This window comes from Trichoderma reesei (genome assembly GCF_000167675.1).
Source record: "Trichoderma reesei QM6a unplaced genomic scaffold TRIREscaffold_25, whole genome shotgun sequence".
NCBI lineage: Eukaryota > Fungi > Ascomycota > Sordariomycetes > Hypocreales > Hypocreaceae > Trichoderma > Trichoderma reesei.
The window spans coordinates 44,361-58,954 of NW_006711172.1; the positions used below are offsets into that span (position 1 = coordinate 44,361).

Genomic DNA, 14,594 nt, shown 5'->3' on the forward strand with positions numbered 1-14,594 from the left:
GAACCACGGGAGAGGAGCCATGTCGACGCCTTACAGCATGTACGAGTATGTACTTGGTCTTGACCAGCAACATCTTGAACAACGAGTCGATGCTAGTAAGTACTCTTTCTCCGAATGCGTTGTCCTCGATGACTCTTTTCGACCCCGGACTCGTCGGGTCGCGTTTCAAACTTCCTTGTTCTGGCTTCGACGATGCTCGAGCTTGTGCCCAAGCAGACGAGGCGGGCAGAGGCAGACGCGGGTGTGGGTGCGAGCAATGGCATGACCAGGGAGGGCTCAGCCTCTGGCCTCGCTGATCCATGAGCCGCTGGCGAGCGAGTTTTCGCGGCATGGCACGGCAGACCAGACCGACCGGGACAGTTGCAGCAGCCGTGTCTGGTCCCCCTCTCTCGGTCTGTCTGTCTGCTCTGCTCATGGGACGTGGACATGGAGGGGGTCGACTTCTACTACCACGCAAATCCGGCTGCTCCACCCCCATCCCATCCCACGCCCTCTTACACGCCTCTACCCGCATCTCGCACGCCACACCCCCCAAGACGGCCGTGAACCTGGCCGCCATCTTCAGGACCCTCAAACCCCCAAGGCCAGCTCCAAGGATAAGAAGCTGGCCTCGTCCCTCGGTTTCCAATCATTCTTGCCTCACTTCCTTGTTCAACCCTCTCCATAGTCTCTTTTGGTTCCCTCTTGCTTTCTTCTTTTTCTTGCTTTGCATCTCGTCTTGTCTGAGAGTTTCATCTGCCATCGAACCAACGTCTTCTCTTGCTCTTTTGCATCTAGTCACTTAGAACGCCTTCTTGCTCGCTGGTCGAACACGCTCCAAACGCTTGGAGAATCGCTTTGATATACACCATTCGCGTACAACCAAAAAAGCTGCGAAAAACACATCTCAACTGTCTACAGTCGGAGCTGGCCTCCTTCATCGCCTAATACGGTTAATTCCTCGCTTCGTTCACCTTTACCTACGCCATATCAACCGCCATCATGTCAGCGTGAGTATCCTTGCATATCCGTAAGCTCCTTTACGCTCCATACCTACTGACACACAACCAGTCTGGCAGCCGACGTCGCCTTCGACTTCACCTTCCCCTCGCCCTCTCCCTCCCTCGAGGATCCTACAACGCCCCCCATGGACAGCATGCCTCTCATGGAGGCCTACAGCCTCGACCACTACCCGTCAAGTCTCCTGGAGCTGCCCTTCAACCAACACAATCGCCATGCCCGGTCTGCATCCAAGGCCTCGTCCATCTTCTCGACAGTCTCCTCAGCCTCGGCTGCCATCTCCGCGGTCGACTCAATATCAGACTCGGTGTGCTCCCGCTTCACCACTCCTCCGCGCGCCAGCCCGCCGGTCCGCCAGCATGGTCCCCTGTTGCTGCCCAAGATTCGCTCTCAGGATCAGGAAATCAGCCAGTCTCGCATGATGCCCGCCGCGCACTCCCGCTCAAACTCCATTCGCTCTGGTAGGGCAAGGCTGGCCCAGCAGCAGTCCACGCCGCCGCCGCCTGCCTCCAAGCCCATCCGCACCAGCCACTCGCGCAGCTTCACCAACCCGGAGACTCTGGCCAACATGGCTTTCGCTCACATCTCTCCCTTTGCGACACCTCCGCCGCAGCCTCTTGATGAGACGCCGGCCTTTCCCTCAACGCTCCTCGGGTCGCCGGCGACCTTTGCTCAGGACACCATGCCGCCCTCTCGCCGCACCAGCTGCACCATTGACCCGGCCACCATTGACAAGTATGGCTATCCCACCTATCGTCAGATGCCCTTCATGCCGGCAGCTCCCACCGCTTCGCAGCAGTCAGACTACATGTTCCCCTCTTACCTACCCCGTGCTCCGTCACCCCTGAGTCTGGCAGCCGCCGCCGCCGCCGCGACTGACGCGACGCCCTCTACAACTCTCATGGAGCACCTGACATGTCCCAACCCTGCTGCGTCTCTGGTCCGCACCATCTCCTTTCCCCTGAGAGATCCTTCCATCAAGCACTTCTGGTGGGACGTCCGCAGCGTCTCCTCATGGTCGAGCTTCAATGCCTCCGCCATTTTCTCCCTCCCAGGCGCATCCGCCCTGCTCAACGCCCCGGTGCCCGCGTCCCTGCTCCAGACCCCCGCCTTCCCTTCTCGCCACCCCGAGACGGAGGCGGCCCTGCACAGCATCTACGCGTCGTACTACCTCCCCAAGCTCAACTCCGCCCTGGCCATGTCCTCCAACCGGCCCCTGCAGCTCTCCGTCCCGGCCAAGACGGCCTCGGGCGTCAACGACCTCATCTTCGTCGCCAACGCCGCCGGCGAGTCGTCCACCGCGGCCGCCATCTTCGGCGGCAAGCCCACCGCCAGGGTCGTCGGCCTCGTCCGCAGCTTCGACCGTTTCAACACGGGCATGCGCGTCGAGGGCAACATCAAGCGCGTCGACTACCTGCGCGGCCTCGCCGCCCTGCACTACGCCATGCGCGAGCACGGCTGCCGCTACGGCTTCATCCTCACCGAGATTGAGCTCGTCCTCGTCCGCGCCGGCACCGAGACGACCCCTTTCTTTGGCGACCTGGAGATTACCTCGGTGCAGCTCAATGCCTCTGATGCCGACTTTGGCCTCGACTCGTCGTCGTCGTCATCGTCGTCCGATGGTGGCATCCCCCTGACCGCCTGCCTCGCCCTCTGGGGCCTCTGCCAGATTGCCGGCGACCACACGCCCGCCGGCCACGCCCACTGGAAGGCCGAGATTGGCGCCCCCGCCGACGGCACCCGGCGCAAGGCCAAGGCCCGCGACACTTGGATCCCCAAGCCCCAGCTGGCCGAGAAGCGCGAGGCCAAGCGCAGCCGCGGCTGGGTTTGGCCCGAGGATCCCATCGGCAGGAAGGAGATGGGCAAGCGCGGCGTCAAGTACGGCGGGCTGTGAAAGAAGCTGTGAGGAGAGAGTCACGGGGTTGTATTGGGGGGGGGGGGTTCTTTAAAAGAGAGAGAAGGAAGAGTTCGGCTGGTTTCCGGCCTTCTTTTCTCACAGTCGTAATTTGTTCCTAATTCCTTGCTTTTTTCTTTCCCTTTGTCTTTGATTTGCTTTTTTCCGGATTTGATGATTGAAATGACCTTTTGATATACCTGCTATATATAGCCAACTAATACTTCACTCCTTGAATATATTTCATTTTTCCAATACTGTCTTGATTCTGTCACTCTTTGCATGTCTTGGGTCTTGTCTGCAATTATATGATTTCCGGCGCTGTAGTGTCTAGTGCACTACTGCCCCAGTAAACATATGTGCGGACATGGAATACATAGGTAAAAGCGGTATATGATACACCTAGGCATCATCAATGGATACCGTTGTGGGTTAAGGTGGCCAGCTTGACGAGCAGTCACTGAGAAAGAACGCAAGATTGAGATGGCATTTTACATTTTCAATTCCTGGCTACCTAACTACACACCGCTGTCAAAGCAGTCTAACCCTTGGCAGCACCGGCCTTGATGAGCAAAATGTCACCATCCTCCACGACGTAATCCTTGCCCTTGGTCATGACCTTGCCCTTGGCCTTGACCTCGGCTTCGTCACCGAGCTCCTTGAGCGTCGAGAAGTTGTAGACAATGGCCTGGATAAACGTCTTCTCAAAGTCGGTGTGGATGACACCGGCGGCCTGGGGGGCCTTGGTACCGATGCGGATGGTCCACTGGCGGACCTCGTCGGTTCCCGTTGTGAAGAAGCTGCCCAGCTGGAGCGCCTTGCGCATCTGGATAATGAGCTTGGGCAGAGCGGACTCGGCGCCCACCCTCTTCTGCTCCTCCTTGGCCTCCTCCTCGGTCTCGAACCGGGTCAGGCGCTCCTCAAAGGAGACGGAGATGGGGATGATGGGGTCGCCCTCGGCGTGCTCCTTGATCCACTCGGCAACCTTGGGCAGGTACTTGTTCTTCTTGCGGATGTAGTCCTTCTCAGACAGGTTGACGAGGTAGACAACCGGCTTGGCCGTCAGGAGGAACAGAGGGTTGATGACCTCGATCTGGAAAGCTGTCAGCAAAGTTGCCACCTTGAAAGCTGCAGTAGATGTATAATTGAAGGAGTTGCGAGGCAAAAGTTCAGAATAGGTTTCTTCTCAATATGTCAAAGACATTCGACGAGCTGGGTTTAAATTGTTCAGGCCGTCAAGGCCCTTTGTCATCACGTAATTGCAGAAAGGGGAGGGAGGATGTGCAGAACAAGAGAGTATGGCTTACCTCCTTGGGGCTCCAGTTGCCCTTGCGGATTTCCTTGCCGTCCTGGAGCCAGGCCAGGATCTTCTCGATAATCTCCTGCTCGATCTTGGCCTTCTTCAGCTCCAGACTCTGGCCACCCATGCGGGTCTTCTTCTTCTGAGCCTCCAGAGCCTTCTCCACAAACTCAATATCCTTGAGTCGCAGCTCCTCGCTGATGATGTCCAGATCACGGGTGGGGTTGACATCGCCCTCGACGTGAATAATCTCGGCATCGTCGAAGCATCGGACAACCTGGAAGATGGCGTCGACGGCTCGGATGTGGGACAGGAAAGAGTTTCCGAGACCAGCTCCTGTGGAAGATCCGCGGGTAAGACCAGCAATATCGTAGACGGTCAAGTTGGCGGGGACTTGTGACTTGGGCTTGTATTTCTCAACGAGCCAGTCGAATCGCTCATCGGGGACAATGACGCGAGCTTCCTCGGGCTCGATGGTGGCATAGGGGAAGTTCTTCAGGCTGTCAGCACCCCGAACGAAGAAGGACGAGGCGGGGGGCTTCATACAGCTGGGTTGCCAAGATTGCACTTTGTGATGGCCTGGAAGAGGGTGGATTTGCCGACGTTGGCGAGGCCGACCTGAAGAGGAGACAATTGTCAGGAACTGAAGCACTTGCGGAGCAAAGGGGGAACAGCCACTAGGGCTGGGCAGGAGGGTAGTTGCTCACAATGCCGCTCTTCAAGTTGTTGCCAGGTCGTCCCAGAGGGATCTTCTCCTCGACAACCGCCTTCTTGGGAGGCATCTTTCTTGATTTTGCGTAGTGGCGGGAGGGAATAAAGGGAAGAAGCAGTCGTGAGGGCGCAACGAGTCCAAGGGCTGCAGACCTTGCTGCGCGCGATGGAGAAACGAAGAGAAGAGAAGCCAAGCAAGAAGCAGGCGACGCAATGGAGAGCGCCAATGCGGCCGTCAGGCTACTTGTAGCCCGAGGTGACGAAGACGAAGGGGAAAGATGGAAGCGAAAAGAGCTTCTCTGAAGAGCAAAGGGACGCAGATGGAAGCTGGCCCTTTTTTTGCCTTCCTTTTTCTTTTTTCTTTTTTTCTTCTCTGGTGAGAGAGGAGGGGAGATGGTGAGAATGAAATTTGAGCCTCGACCCCACACTGGATGGGATTTAGCTGGAGCTGTGGTCGGAGTCGGCGCTAGATTTTCCCGCGCTTAGTCAGTGGCGTGCGTCATAGGCAAGCTAGGGCAGCGCAGACGAGCAGCAGAATCCCTGGTCTGGTCTCAAGCTCGGCATTGGCCGGAACTGGGCTGAACTGGAAGAGCGCTTGAGCTCAGCTGCTGAGACGGGCGGCGCTGTTTGCCGCCACGGAAGCCTCCAGGTGTATTGATGCCTGTTTGGGGCGTAGTTACAGGCATCTTACAGCGCTGTTAGGCGGCGCACGTAAGCAACCCCGGTCGTCAATCTCACTCGCCTCGAGGCAATCGTCACAAGGTTGGGCTACTGCACTCCAGCTTCTACATAAGCAACTCTGACGCCCGCCTTCTTCGACTTGTCCTGCTCGGCTCCTCCTCCTCCTGCTACTGATCTTGCTTTATTTTCACCCTCATTCTACTTGTAGGGGTATTTTTTTCTTTCTTTGTTCAGCTTCGTCTGATTCGGACCCCCGCATTGTCTTATAACTGATGCCAGACAAAGACAAGGAACGCCACCTGCATTTCCATCTCCGCAATCGCAATCGCAGTCGCAATCGCAGTCGCAATGCCTTCGCAACAACAACAGCAGCAACAGTCCGGCCAGCGCCAGAGCAGACACAGATCGACGCTGTCGCTACAAAAGACGGAGATCAAGATCAACGTCTATGACCTTCTCCCGGTAAGGCTTCTTTCTGGCTTGAGCTTATCGCAATAGCGCTTGTCGTACCACAGCTATTCCGCCGCTCTATGCGCCACCGAGTGCTCGATTGATTGCTAACACAAGCTCGTCCTCGAACAGCCCGGAAGAGTCGCCTCGATGCTGTGGACCCTGGGAGCATCGCTGCTACACTCAGGAGTTGTCATCAACGGTCGAGAATACGCGTACGGCGGGCATGATAAGCGCGGAGTCACCGGAGTGTACTGGACCAAGCCCAAGACGGAGCCCCCAGGCGGCACCTTCAAGTGCGAGATCCTGCATGGCTTTACGCTGGCCACGTCGGAGGAGATTGATGCAGCCCTGCGAGACGCATCGGAAGAGTTCCTCGGAACCTCGTACAATCTGCTCACAAAGAACTGCAACCACTTCACGTCGTATCTCTGCAAGAAGCTGACGGGCGATGCGGGCCCCGGATGGCTGAATCGAGCCGCGAGCATTGGAGTTGCGCTGCCGTGCGTCGTGCCGAGGGACTGGATCGAGCCCCCCGAATACGTCAGCGCCGACGGCGAGCTGGTCGACGATGACGACGACGACGAGCATGTGGACGAGCAATCACGCATGCTCGGGCAGCAGAGGCCGCATCTGCTTTCGGAGCGTGACAACGAATGGAGTAGCGACGACGAGCGGCGAAGAGGAGGAAGCGGTAAAGGAAAGCAGATTCTTAGGGACACGTCGGGCAGACAGCTTCCAGCCGCGGAGAGGGCTATCCGGCCATGATGGCGCCCAAGCTCGACTGCGTAGCTTTTGTCTTTTTTCTTTCCTTTCTCTTCTCTTTCGCCTTTATGTTGGTGGACAACTTGACTGGCGTTTATGGCTCGATTATTCCTTCGTTCTTTTATGTTTGCAGGCTACGGGTCGGTATGATACCATTATATCATCACGAGGGTTAGGGAGTTTCATGTCATGAGCTTGATAACGTCACAGTTTGCGCTTGTAGCCTTGTTTGGGTGGTTTGTTTCTTGCTTTCCCTTTCATCCGCTCTCCTTGTTCTTTTGGTATAGGTGTACAAGATATGGTACATTCGGCTCTATAATCATCACACATGGCTGATTCTGATGCAGCCGAGCATTCTACAACCGCCTCGGCTTCTCGCTCCTTGTTCCTGCAAACTTGATTCTGGTTGAATCCGCAACCCGCACAATCTTGTCGCGCAGCACCTTGCCCTCGGGGCTCATGAGCACCTTGACGGCCGCCTCTCTGCCCTGGCCAAAGCCTCGGAGAACCAGCTCGAGGCGGCTGATCTTCATTGGCCACCCCGTGTGAATCAATCGCTCCAAAACGTATTTTGTCAGAGAATAGGCCGAGTCGAAGGTGCCGCGCCGTGACTTCCTGAAGCCAATGTTGCCGCACGACATGGAGATGATGGGCTCCCGGTTGGGCTTTGTGCAGGTGATGTGGGTGTTGTGCTTGTGCGAGAAGACGTGGAAGTGGTACGGCTCCAGCTCGTCGTCCTTCTTCTGCGCCGCCTGCGAGGGGCCGCCGGACAGCACGCTGGTGTCGATGTTGGACTTGCTGAGGGCCTGGAAGACCATGCTCTGGGACAGGCTGGCCATGGAGTTTGGCTGCGCGGACCGGCTGTTGGACGCCGGCTGGGTCGCGAAGATGCTGTCGAGCAGCGATTCCGTCCGGGGCTTCGGCGGCACCGTCTTGGCCGGCTGTGGTTTTCCATCCTTTGCGTCGTCTCGTCGTGCGCTCGTCTGCGACAGCGGCCGGATGCCCTGGACGCCGCTCCGGGAGGCAATGGACTGCGAGATGCGGGCCAGTGGCCGAGCCGCAAAGCAGCTCCTCAATGATCCGCTCATCCTGCGTGGCTGTGTGTGTGTATTTGTGTCTGTGTGTATGCGTATGTGTATGTGGCCGCCTCTGTATGTCTCTCAAAGCGTGCGAATCCTGGACCCTCGTCGTCGACCTGGAAATTTTGCTGCACCAAACAAACCTATCGCTATCGGAGCGGCCGCGGCCGAAGGTGGCGGCAAAGTTGCGATTGAGCCGGCATTCTCCCGGCTGTCCGCCTGCCTTTCCGCCGCCAGCCGACATCGCCAAAAGTCCAAAAATTTCCATTCCGCACATGAGCCAAATCCTCGTCTCCGCCTCATCTCTCCCTCTTTCCTCCCCCCCACGCCGCGCTGCCCAAGTGCTGCAGCTGCTTGAAGACTTCTTTTTAATATATCTTCTTTTTTCTGGCCTGTGATTGTTCTCTGCCAAAGATGAACTCCCTTGCCCGCAGCGCCGCCAATTCGCAGAATGGCCTCTCGAGGGCCTCTCTGCGCCTTGCCCCCGCCTGCAGCCCGTGTCCTGCCGCATACACTCGGTTAGCCTCTCAGCTTGCGCAGAGGCCCGTCCGGAATGCTGCGAGCGCTGAGCGTGCGACGCTTCCGTCTGCGCTGTCGACGCCGTTGAGATCGAGTTTCATGCCTGCCGATTTGCGAGTCGCTTCCGCTGCGTCACAGTCCCGCCTCCTGCATGTGAGCGGCCGGAGACTACAGGAGGACAAGGTCAAGACCGAGGCAAAGCCTGTCGAGGACAAAGCTGAGACCAAGACTAAGGTCGAGGAAGAGCCGACCAAGGAGTCCGAGGAAAAGGCTGATGGAAAGGAGGAGTCCAAGCAAGAAAACCAAGATGAGGGCAAGGAAAAGAAGGAAGATCTCCCCCCGCCCCCGCCGCACGGCGACAAGACCCCCTGGCAGGTGTTCATGGAGACGATGAACACTGAGCTCCAAAAGTCCCAGGAATGGAACGAGTCGACCAAGCAGATTGCCGCGTCCGCCAGCCAGTTGGCCGAGAGCGAATCCGTCCGACGAGCTCGCGAGGCTTACGAAAAGTCCACCGGCGCCATCTCCCAGACCACCTCCAAGGTAGCCAAGACCACCGCCACGGCCATTGGCAAGGGCGCGGCCTGGACCTGGGAAACGCCGGTCATGAAGGGCGTGCGAAAGGCTGCCAATGTCACCGGCGATGTCGTCGACAAGGCCACCAAGCCCATTCGAGAAACCGAGGCTTTCAAGAACGTCAAGAATGTCATTGATGATGGCAGCTCATCCCGCTATGGTGGCTGGGTTGAGAAGGAGGAGCGTAGGAAGAGGAGGGAGCAGCTGGCAAAGGAACGTGGTGAAGACGAAGTTCTCCAGGAAGATCCCAAGTAAGTCTGCTCTGCTGTCTCGACGACCTCGTCGAAGTTGTAAATCTAACCGTTCTTGATAGCGCCGGAACCAACATCACTTTGCACAAGGACGCGGCCTGGAAAGAAGCTTGGAGAGACTTCCGAGACAGCAACAAGTTTGTCCAGAACGTCTTCAGCTTGAAGGGCAAGTACGAAGAATCAGAGAATCCCCTCATCACGACGGCCCGCAGCATCACCGACACGATTGGCGGCTTCTTCGCCGAGAACGAGACGGCCATGGTCATCAAGAAGTTCCGCTCCATGGACCCCAGCTTCCGGACCGAGCCCTTCCTGCAGGAGCTGCGGGAGTACATCCTGCCCGAGGTGCTGGACGCCTACGTCAAGGGAGACACCGAGGTGCTGAAGCAGTGGCTCTCGGCCGCGCAGTTCTCTGTCTACGAGGCCCTTACGAAGCAGTACCTCCAGGCCGGCATGAAGTCGGACGGCCGCATCCTGGACATTCGGAACGTGGACATTCTCAAGGCCCGCATGCTGGACCCTGGTGAGATCCCCGTCTTCATCATCACATGCCGAACCCAGGAGGTGCACGTCTACCGCAACGCCAAGACGAATGAGCTGGCCGCTGGCATGGAGGACCGGGTGCAGCAGGTGACGTATGCCATTGGCATCACCCGTGTTCCCGAGGACGTCAACAACCCGGAGACGAGGGGCTGGCGCCTGATTGAGATGCAGAAGAGCGGGCGAGACTGGGTTTAAAGAAGCAAAGAAGAAAATAAGAAAAAGAAAGAAGGAAAGAAACACAGCGAAAAAAGAAGAAGCATGCCTTGTGCTCGTTTTCTGTATGATTCACGGCGTCTGGGAGCATGGGAGTGGACCTTGGCAGGAAGCCTTGTCGATCTGTATTCAATCTGTATTATATGTCAAAAATCATGTGGAGGCTGTATATCCAAGGACACAAGGAGAAGAAAACAAAACAACAACGGAAAGGGACACTGGGGGGCATGTCAAGGGAACATGCCGGGATGAACACACCGCTCTACTTTGCGTCTAGGCGAGGCGCCTTTTGTTATATGTACGACGATATGAGGAGGGGAAGAGGGCTGGGACATGGATATAGACGCATAGACATAATCATCCAATGGACATACGGCTACTGAGGTATTCGAAGCCCTGCTTGATTCTTCCAGTCTTGTGCTAATCACAGAGTGCCGCCCGTCGCAATGGTGTATATGGTCTCTACCTGATCGCCTTTCATTCCAGTCAAACACGAGCAGCCGCCGCCTTCCCCTCCCGCAACCTCTCGCGCACATCCATCAACGCCTTTCCCAGGAGATTCAGTCCCCAAGCCTCCCTATTCCCACCCGCATCCGCATCCGCAGCCTTCAGCCCAATCCCCCAAACGGCATCAAACGGACTCGCCTCAACAAGCTCCCTCTGCCCCGTGCTCAGCAGCGTCTCCCTCAACGACCCTCCCACAAGCGGCTCGCCCGCCGAAGCAGCCGAGCCACGGCAGAAGCCGACTTCCTTGACGGCGTTTGTGAACTTCAGGTAGTTGCCCTGCCGGACAATGACCTCGCGCTTGGCGTTCCACGTCGCTTCGGAGAAGTTTGCGACTTTGCGGCCGAGGGACTTTACTTTGCGGGGGGTTTGGCCTCTGGAGAGGATTTTGTGTGCGGAGGCTTGGTCGTTGAAGAGGAGTGCTTTTTGGTACATCATGTAGCTGTTTTTTTCTTCTCAGCACATATATGAGATCAGAAGGATGATGATTGGGGTTGAGAATTGGGCAGAAGTATGGCTTCTGACTCACTGTTCTGCTGTTTCGTAGATGATGTTTGGGTCTTTGTCGTCTCGAAAGGGACAGTGGTACCATTGGGAGAGATAGCCTGTCTGGGGATCTGTTTCCCTCCAGAAGTAGATGGGTTCAGACTGATCCGATGATTCTGCCATTTTCAAGTCGATGGAAGAGCGTATAGTTGTGGAAGTTGTTTCGAGGAAACGTTTAGCTGGTCAACAGTGAAGGTTCTGATATCGTCCGACGCGAGAGATGAGTGGTTGGGGTTCTCGTCCGCTTGGTATTTATGGTCAATTCTCCTCATCCGATAAGATGTCATTGTTCTTTCTTTTCCAAGGCTTGGACTATCGCTCTCATTGGAGACGTTGGCGTGTTGTTTGTGGCTTTGGTGCTGTGACTGCGTCCTTGCAGAATCAGCCGCACTGAGTCATCGGCGAGAAAATGGCTTTTGGCTGTCTTGCAAGTCTGGCTTTTTGGCGCTCGTGTGTAAGTTGTGGCGCATTCCATGATGTCGTTAAGGCGAGGCTGTCTTTGACGCGGAAAGATGAACGGTGGGTGTTATTGAGCTGTTACACTGGCGGTGAATGCATCGGTGAAGGATCGAGATGACTAGACTTGACGCAGTGAACCAGTGAATTATTGAAAAGGGAAACCTCTCATTTTCATTGACGCCTACTAGATACGGTACATAAATATAAGCTCATACAGCCGCTGGCTATCGACAAAAACAAAATATGAACCACTGGCAAGACTGTCTCGACTCTCTCAAGGAGGCTTAATTGAGCAGCGGCTCGCGAACCATCAGATATGCCGTTGCAGGCTCCGTGCCGCCCCATTTCGACAAGTCAACAACAACCCGGCCTACCTCCTTGAAGCCAAACTTTTCATACAGCGGCCGGCCCTCCTCAGAAGCCTCGAGATACGAGACGAGGCCCAGCCTGTCGGCCTCGGCGGTGCCCCATTGGAGACACAAGCTGCCGGCGCCGCGTCTTTGATGGTCCGGGTCAGTGTGGAGGAGCTTGAGGTCTGCGTGGAAACGATGAGTCCGCTAGCTTTTGAAGTTGGTGACAATGGATCATATCAAGTGGTGACTTACAGAGGTGAGACTTTCCCTCAAAGCGATCCCACCACCTGCGATCCATCTCCCCGAAAAAGGCGTCACAAGCCTCGGGGTTGGTACCTGCACCCCACGACCTCTTGGGCAGGCTGGGCTTGACGCCGTCCGAGTAGACGAACCACTGCGAAAAGGCAATCATGCTCTCCTCGCCCTTGGCTTCCAAGTCTACATCGACAACCTTGATCCACTGACAGGCTGGATCATCTCTCTTGCGCGCCGACATCTGGGCGACGCGGTCCTCGAGGCTGAGGCCCTCTCCCGGGAACAGGATCGGGCTGGTCTTGTTGGGGCCATAGGCTCGTCTTTCTATGGCAAAGGAGCGAGGGAGGTCTGCTTCTGTTGCTGGGACGACAACGAGAGGCATGATGGCGTTTATGTAGGATCAAGGAATGACTGTGACCCAGGATGGAGGCTACAACGAACAGTGACAAGGATGGGTGGGCAATTCTTTTATGCAAGGCAGGCTTGGAACAATGTCAGGATGTCACATCGTAAATGGAAATCGACCAACGAAAAAAGAAAGCTTTGGAGAAACAAGGATTTCCGGGGCCTTGGTTCTCGGGTTCGGCGAGCCATGCTGGAAAAGACATCGGGGCCCCGCGGACTGCCTGTGTTAACCACATAAAGAGCCTCAAAGGAACAACACGGCAAAATCGGCGGGTAGAAGAGGGGTCATGTAAGTCGCCTTGATTTGACGAGACTATAATAACAGGATCCCGTGCTAGAAGTTGGCCGATTCTCAAGGTCTGCTAGGACGGAGGCGTGCCAAACGTGGTTAATGCGTTTGTCTGCTAGGGCAAGAGAAGCGACTGTAGAAAGCGTTGGTGATGTGAATCGTGGAGTTTCTGGTCGTTGGTGAAGCTGCGAGCCGTGGTTGAGAGCCGAAGCCGAATGGCTTCTGTTCTGTTGTTTGCTTTGAGGTGCCGCCAGGCAGCAGAACGAGAAAGAGAAAATATCTCTCTACCCTGCCATAGGTACCTTCGAGAATTCGTGACTTGATATGCGCATAACGCTGATAGCTTCAAATGCCACTGCTGGCGTTATGAGTTCCTTGAATTAAAGGCCATGCTTGAGAGTTGGACAAATCTTGCAACTCATCGTATAATTCATTTGGCCATTTCCCTCAGTTATTATTCCCTGTGACAATTTAGGGCCAAAAATAGAATCATTTAAATAGCCTTATATTAGAAAGAGGAAGAAAAAGGAAAAATACTATTATGACTAGCTAAATATATTTACCTATATTCTAGGGCTTTATATTTATATTCCTAAGCATATAATCTAAAGGCGCTAGTTGCCTTTAGGCGCTCCTAAATGTTACACACCCCCTAGTTAAAGGAAGCATTATAAATGCATTCCCTTTAACTAAATAATAAAATCCTTAGTGTTTTTATTCCTTTAATAACCTTATTATTAAAGCCTATGCTTAGGCTACTATTTATAAGCTCCTTTATATTAGAAATAATAGCAGAATATATAAAGTTATATTATTAAAGAAAAGTAAATAAAAGCTTTATTTATAAAGCATAGTGCAGTAAATAATAAAGGAATAATTAGCCCTTACATTTATAAAGTAAAGCTGTTTAAAAGAAGCTTTAGAATAGATAAATAAGCTTTTAATCCTCTGCTTTTACTCCCTTCTTTTTTAATTATTATTATTATTATTATTATTATTATTACTGCTGCTATACCTTTTAAAAAGACTGCTGCCCTTAAGCCCTTTGCTAAGTCTAGGGGTAAGCAGCCTGCTAATATTATTTATCTTATTTTATCTCTTTTATTTAATCTTATTATACTAATCTATTATTTTTAGATAAAGAAGAAGATAATAATAACTTTAAGACCTTATATAGCTGCAGGTCCTTTTACTAATCCTATGCCCCTGGCTTAATAAGATCCTGCTTATAAGAATTATATCCAGGCCTTATTAGCAGGCTAAAGGCCTAACTATTCTTATTATATTAATGCTAGCAGCTGCTTTTAGTGCTATATGCTATATATAGCCAGGTTATACTATTATCCCTTATAATAAGCTTAATTCCTTTTATTTAATTATATAATTTACTAACTGTATATATATAGTTATTTTATATTAGTACTATTTATTTAATAAATAAAGCATACTGCTAAAAAGTTAGATAAAAAGGTATATCTTTTTTTATCTTAAATTATATACTTAAATACTAATAAACTAGCAGACTCTTAATACTTATTATGCAGCCCTGCGCCTCTTTTTTAAGATATTAAATAATAAGGATATAGCGCTAGATCTAACTAAGGTAGAGGATAAGAAAATAAAGGCTAAGAAGGCCTAGAAGACTATAGCTAAGTATATTTTCTATAAGTAGGCGCTAGTTATTAAAAGCCTAGTTTATTAATATTTTTATTTTATTTAAATTAACTTTATATATTATTTTTACTAGCCTACTCTACTGCTTTATTTCTTATATTTTTTATAAATTACCTGCTTTTTTCTTA

The 14,594-nt window shown here is 53.4% G+C and overlaps 7 protein-coding genes across 7 annotated transcripts; 3 read left to right on the plus strand and 4 right to left on the minus strand.

Annotated features, from left to right (window-relative positions):
- Positions 1 to 1,144: 1,144 nt before the first annotated feature.
- TRIREDRAFT_68566 (uncharacterized protein) lies at positions 1,145 to 2,893 on the plus strand (the record flags this gene model as incomplete). The annotated part of the gene is made up of 1 exon (XM_006968642.1): positions 1,145 to 2,893. The coding sequence occupies one exon, from the start codon at positions 1,145 to 1,147 to the stop codon at positions 2,891 to 2,893; it is 1,749 nt and encodes a 582-aa protein (XP_006968704.1).
- Positions 2,894 to 3,434: 541 nt separating this feature from the next.
- Positions 3,435 to 5,243, minus strand: TRIREDRAFT_81447 (uncharacterized protein; the record flags this gene model as incomplete). The annotated part of the gene is made up of 4 exons (XM_006968700.1): positions 4,901 to 5,243; positions 4,740 to 4,811; positions 4,201 to 4,686; positions 3,435 to 3,986 (listed from the first exon to the last, which is right to left on the minus strand). Exons 1-4 carry the CDS (start codon positions 4,973 to 4,975, stop codon positions 3,435 to 3,437), a joined length of 1,185 nt encoding a protein of 394 aa, XP_006968762.1. The 5' UTR covers positions 4,976 to 5,243.
- A 690-nt stretch (positions 5,244 to 5,933) lies between these two features.
- Positions 5,934 to 6,803, plus strand: TRIREDRAFT_111176 (uncharacterized protein; the record flags this gene model as incomplete). Its single annotated transcript, XM_006968643.1, has 2 exons — positions 5,934 to 6,047; positions 6,168 to 6,803. The coding sequence occupies 2 exons, from the start codon at positions 5,934 to 5,936 to the stop codon at positions 6,801 to 6,803; spliced, it is 750 nt and encodes a 249-aa protein (XP_006968705.1).
- A 353-nt stretch (positions 6,804 to 7,156) lies between these two features.
- Positions 7,157 to 7,888, minus strand: TRIREDRAFT_68636 (uncharacterized protein; the record flags this gene model as incomplete). Its single annotated transcript, XM_006968701.1, has 1 exon — positions 7,157 to 7,888. The coding sequence occupies one exon, from the start codon at positions 7,886 to 7,888 to the stop codon at positions 7,157 to 7,159; it is 732 nt and encodes a 243-aa protein (XP_006968763.1).
- A 312-nt stretch (positions 7,889 to 8,200) lies between these two features.
- On the plus strand, positions 8,201 to 9,963 carry TRIREDRAFT_81450 (uncharacterized protein; the record flags this gene model as incomplete). The annotated part of the gene is made up of 2 exons (XM_006968644.1): positions 8,201 to 9,225; positions 9,288 to 9,963. The coding sequence occupies exons 1-2, from the start codon at positions 8,294 to 8,296 to the stop codon at positions 9,961 to 9,963; spliced, it is 1,608 nt and encodes a 535-aa protein (XP_006968706.1). The 5' UTR covers positions 8,201 to 8,293.
- A 504-nt stretch (positions 9,964 to 10,467) lies between these two features.
- On the minus strand, positions 10,468 to 11,154 carry TRIREDRAFT_111179 (uncharacterized protein; the record flags this gene model as incomplete). The annotated part of the gene is made up of 2 exons (XM_006968702.1): positions 10,468 to 10,927; positions 11,015 to 11,154. 2 exons carry the CDS (start codon positions 11,152 to 11,154, stop codon positions 10,468 to 10,470), a joined length of 600 nt encoding a protein of 199 aa, XP_006968764.1.
- Positions 11,155 to 11,774: 620 nt separating this feature from the next.
- On the minus strand, positions 11,775 to 12,543 carry TRIREDRAFT_123668 (uncharacterized protein; the record flags this gene model as incomplete). The annotated part of the gene is made up of 2 exons (XM_006968703.1): positions 12,096 to 12,543; positions 11,775 to 12,025 (listed from the first exon to the last, which is right to left on the minus strand). Exons 1-2 carry the CDS (start codon positions 12,478 to 12,480, stop codon positions 11,775 to 11,777), a joined length of 636 nt encoding a protein of 211 aa, XP_006968765.1. The 5' UTR covers positions 12,481 to 12,543.
- Positions 12,544 to 14,594: the final 2,051 nt, after the last annotated feature.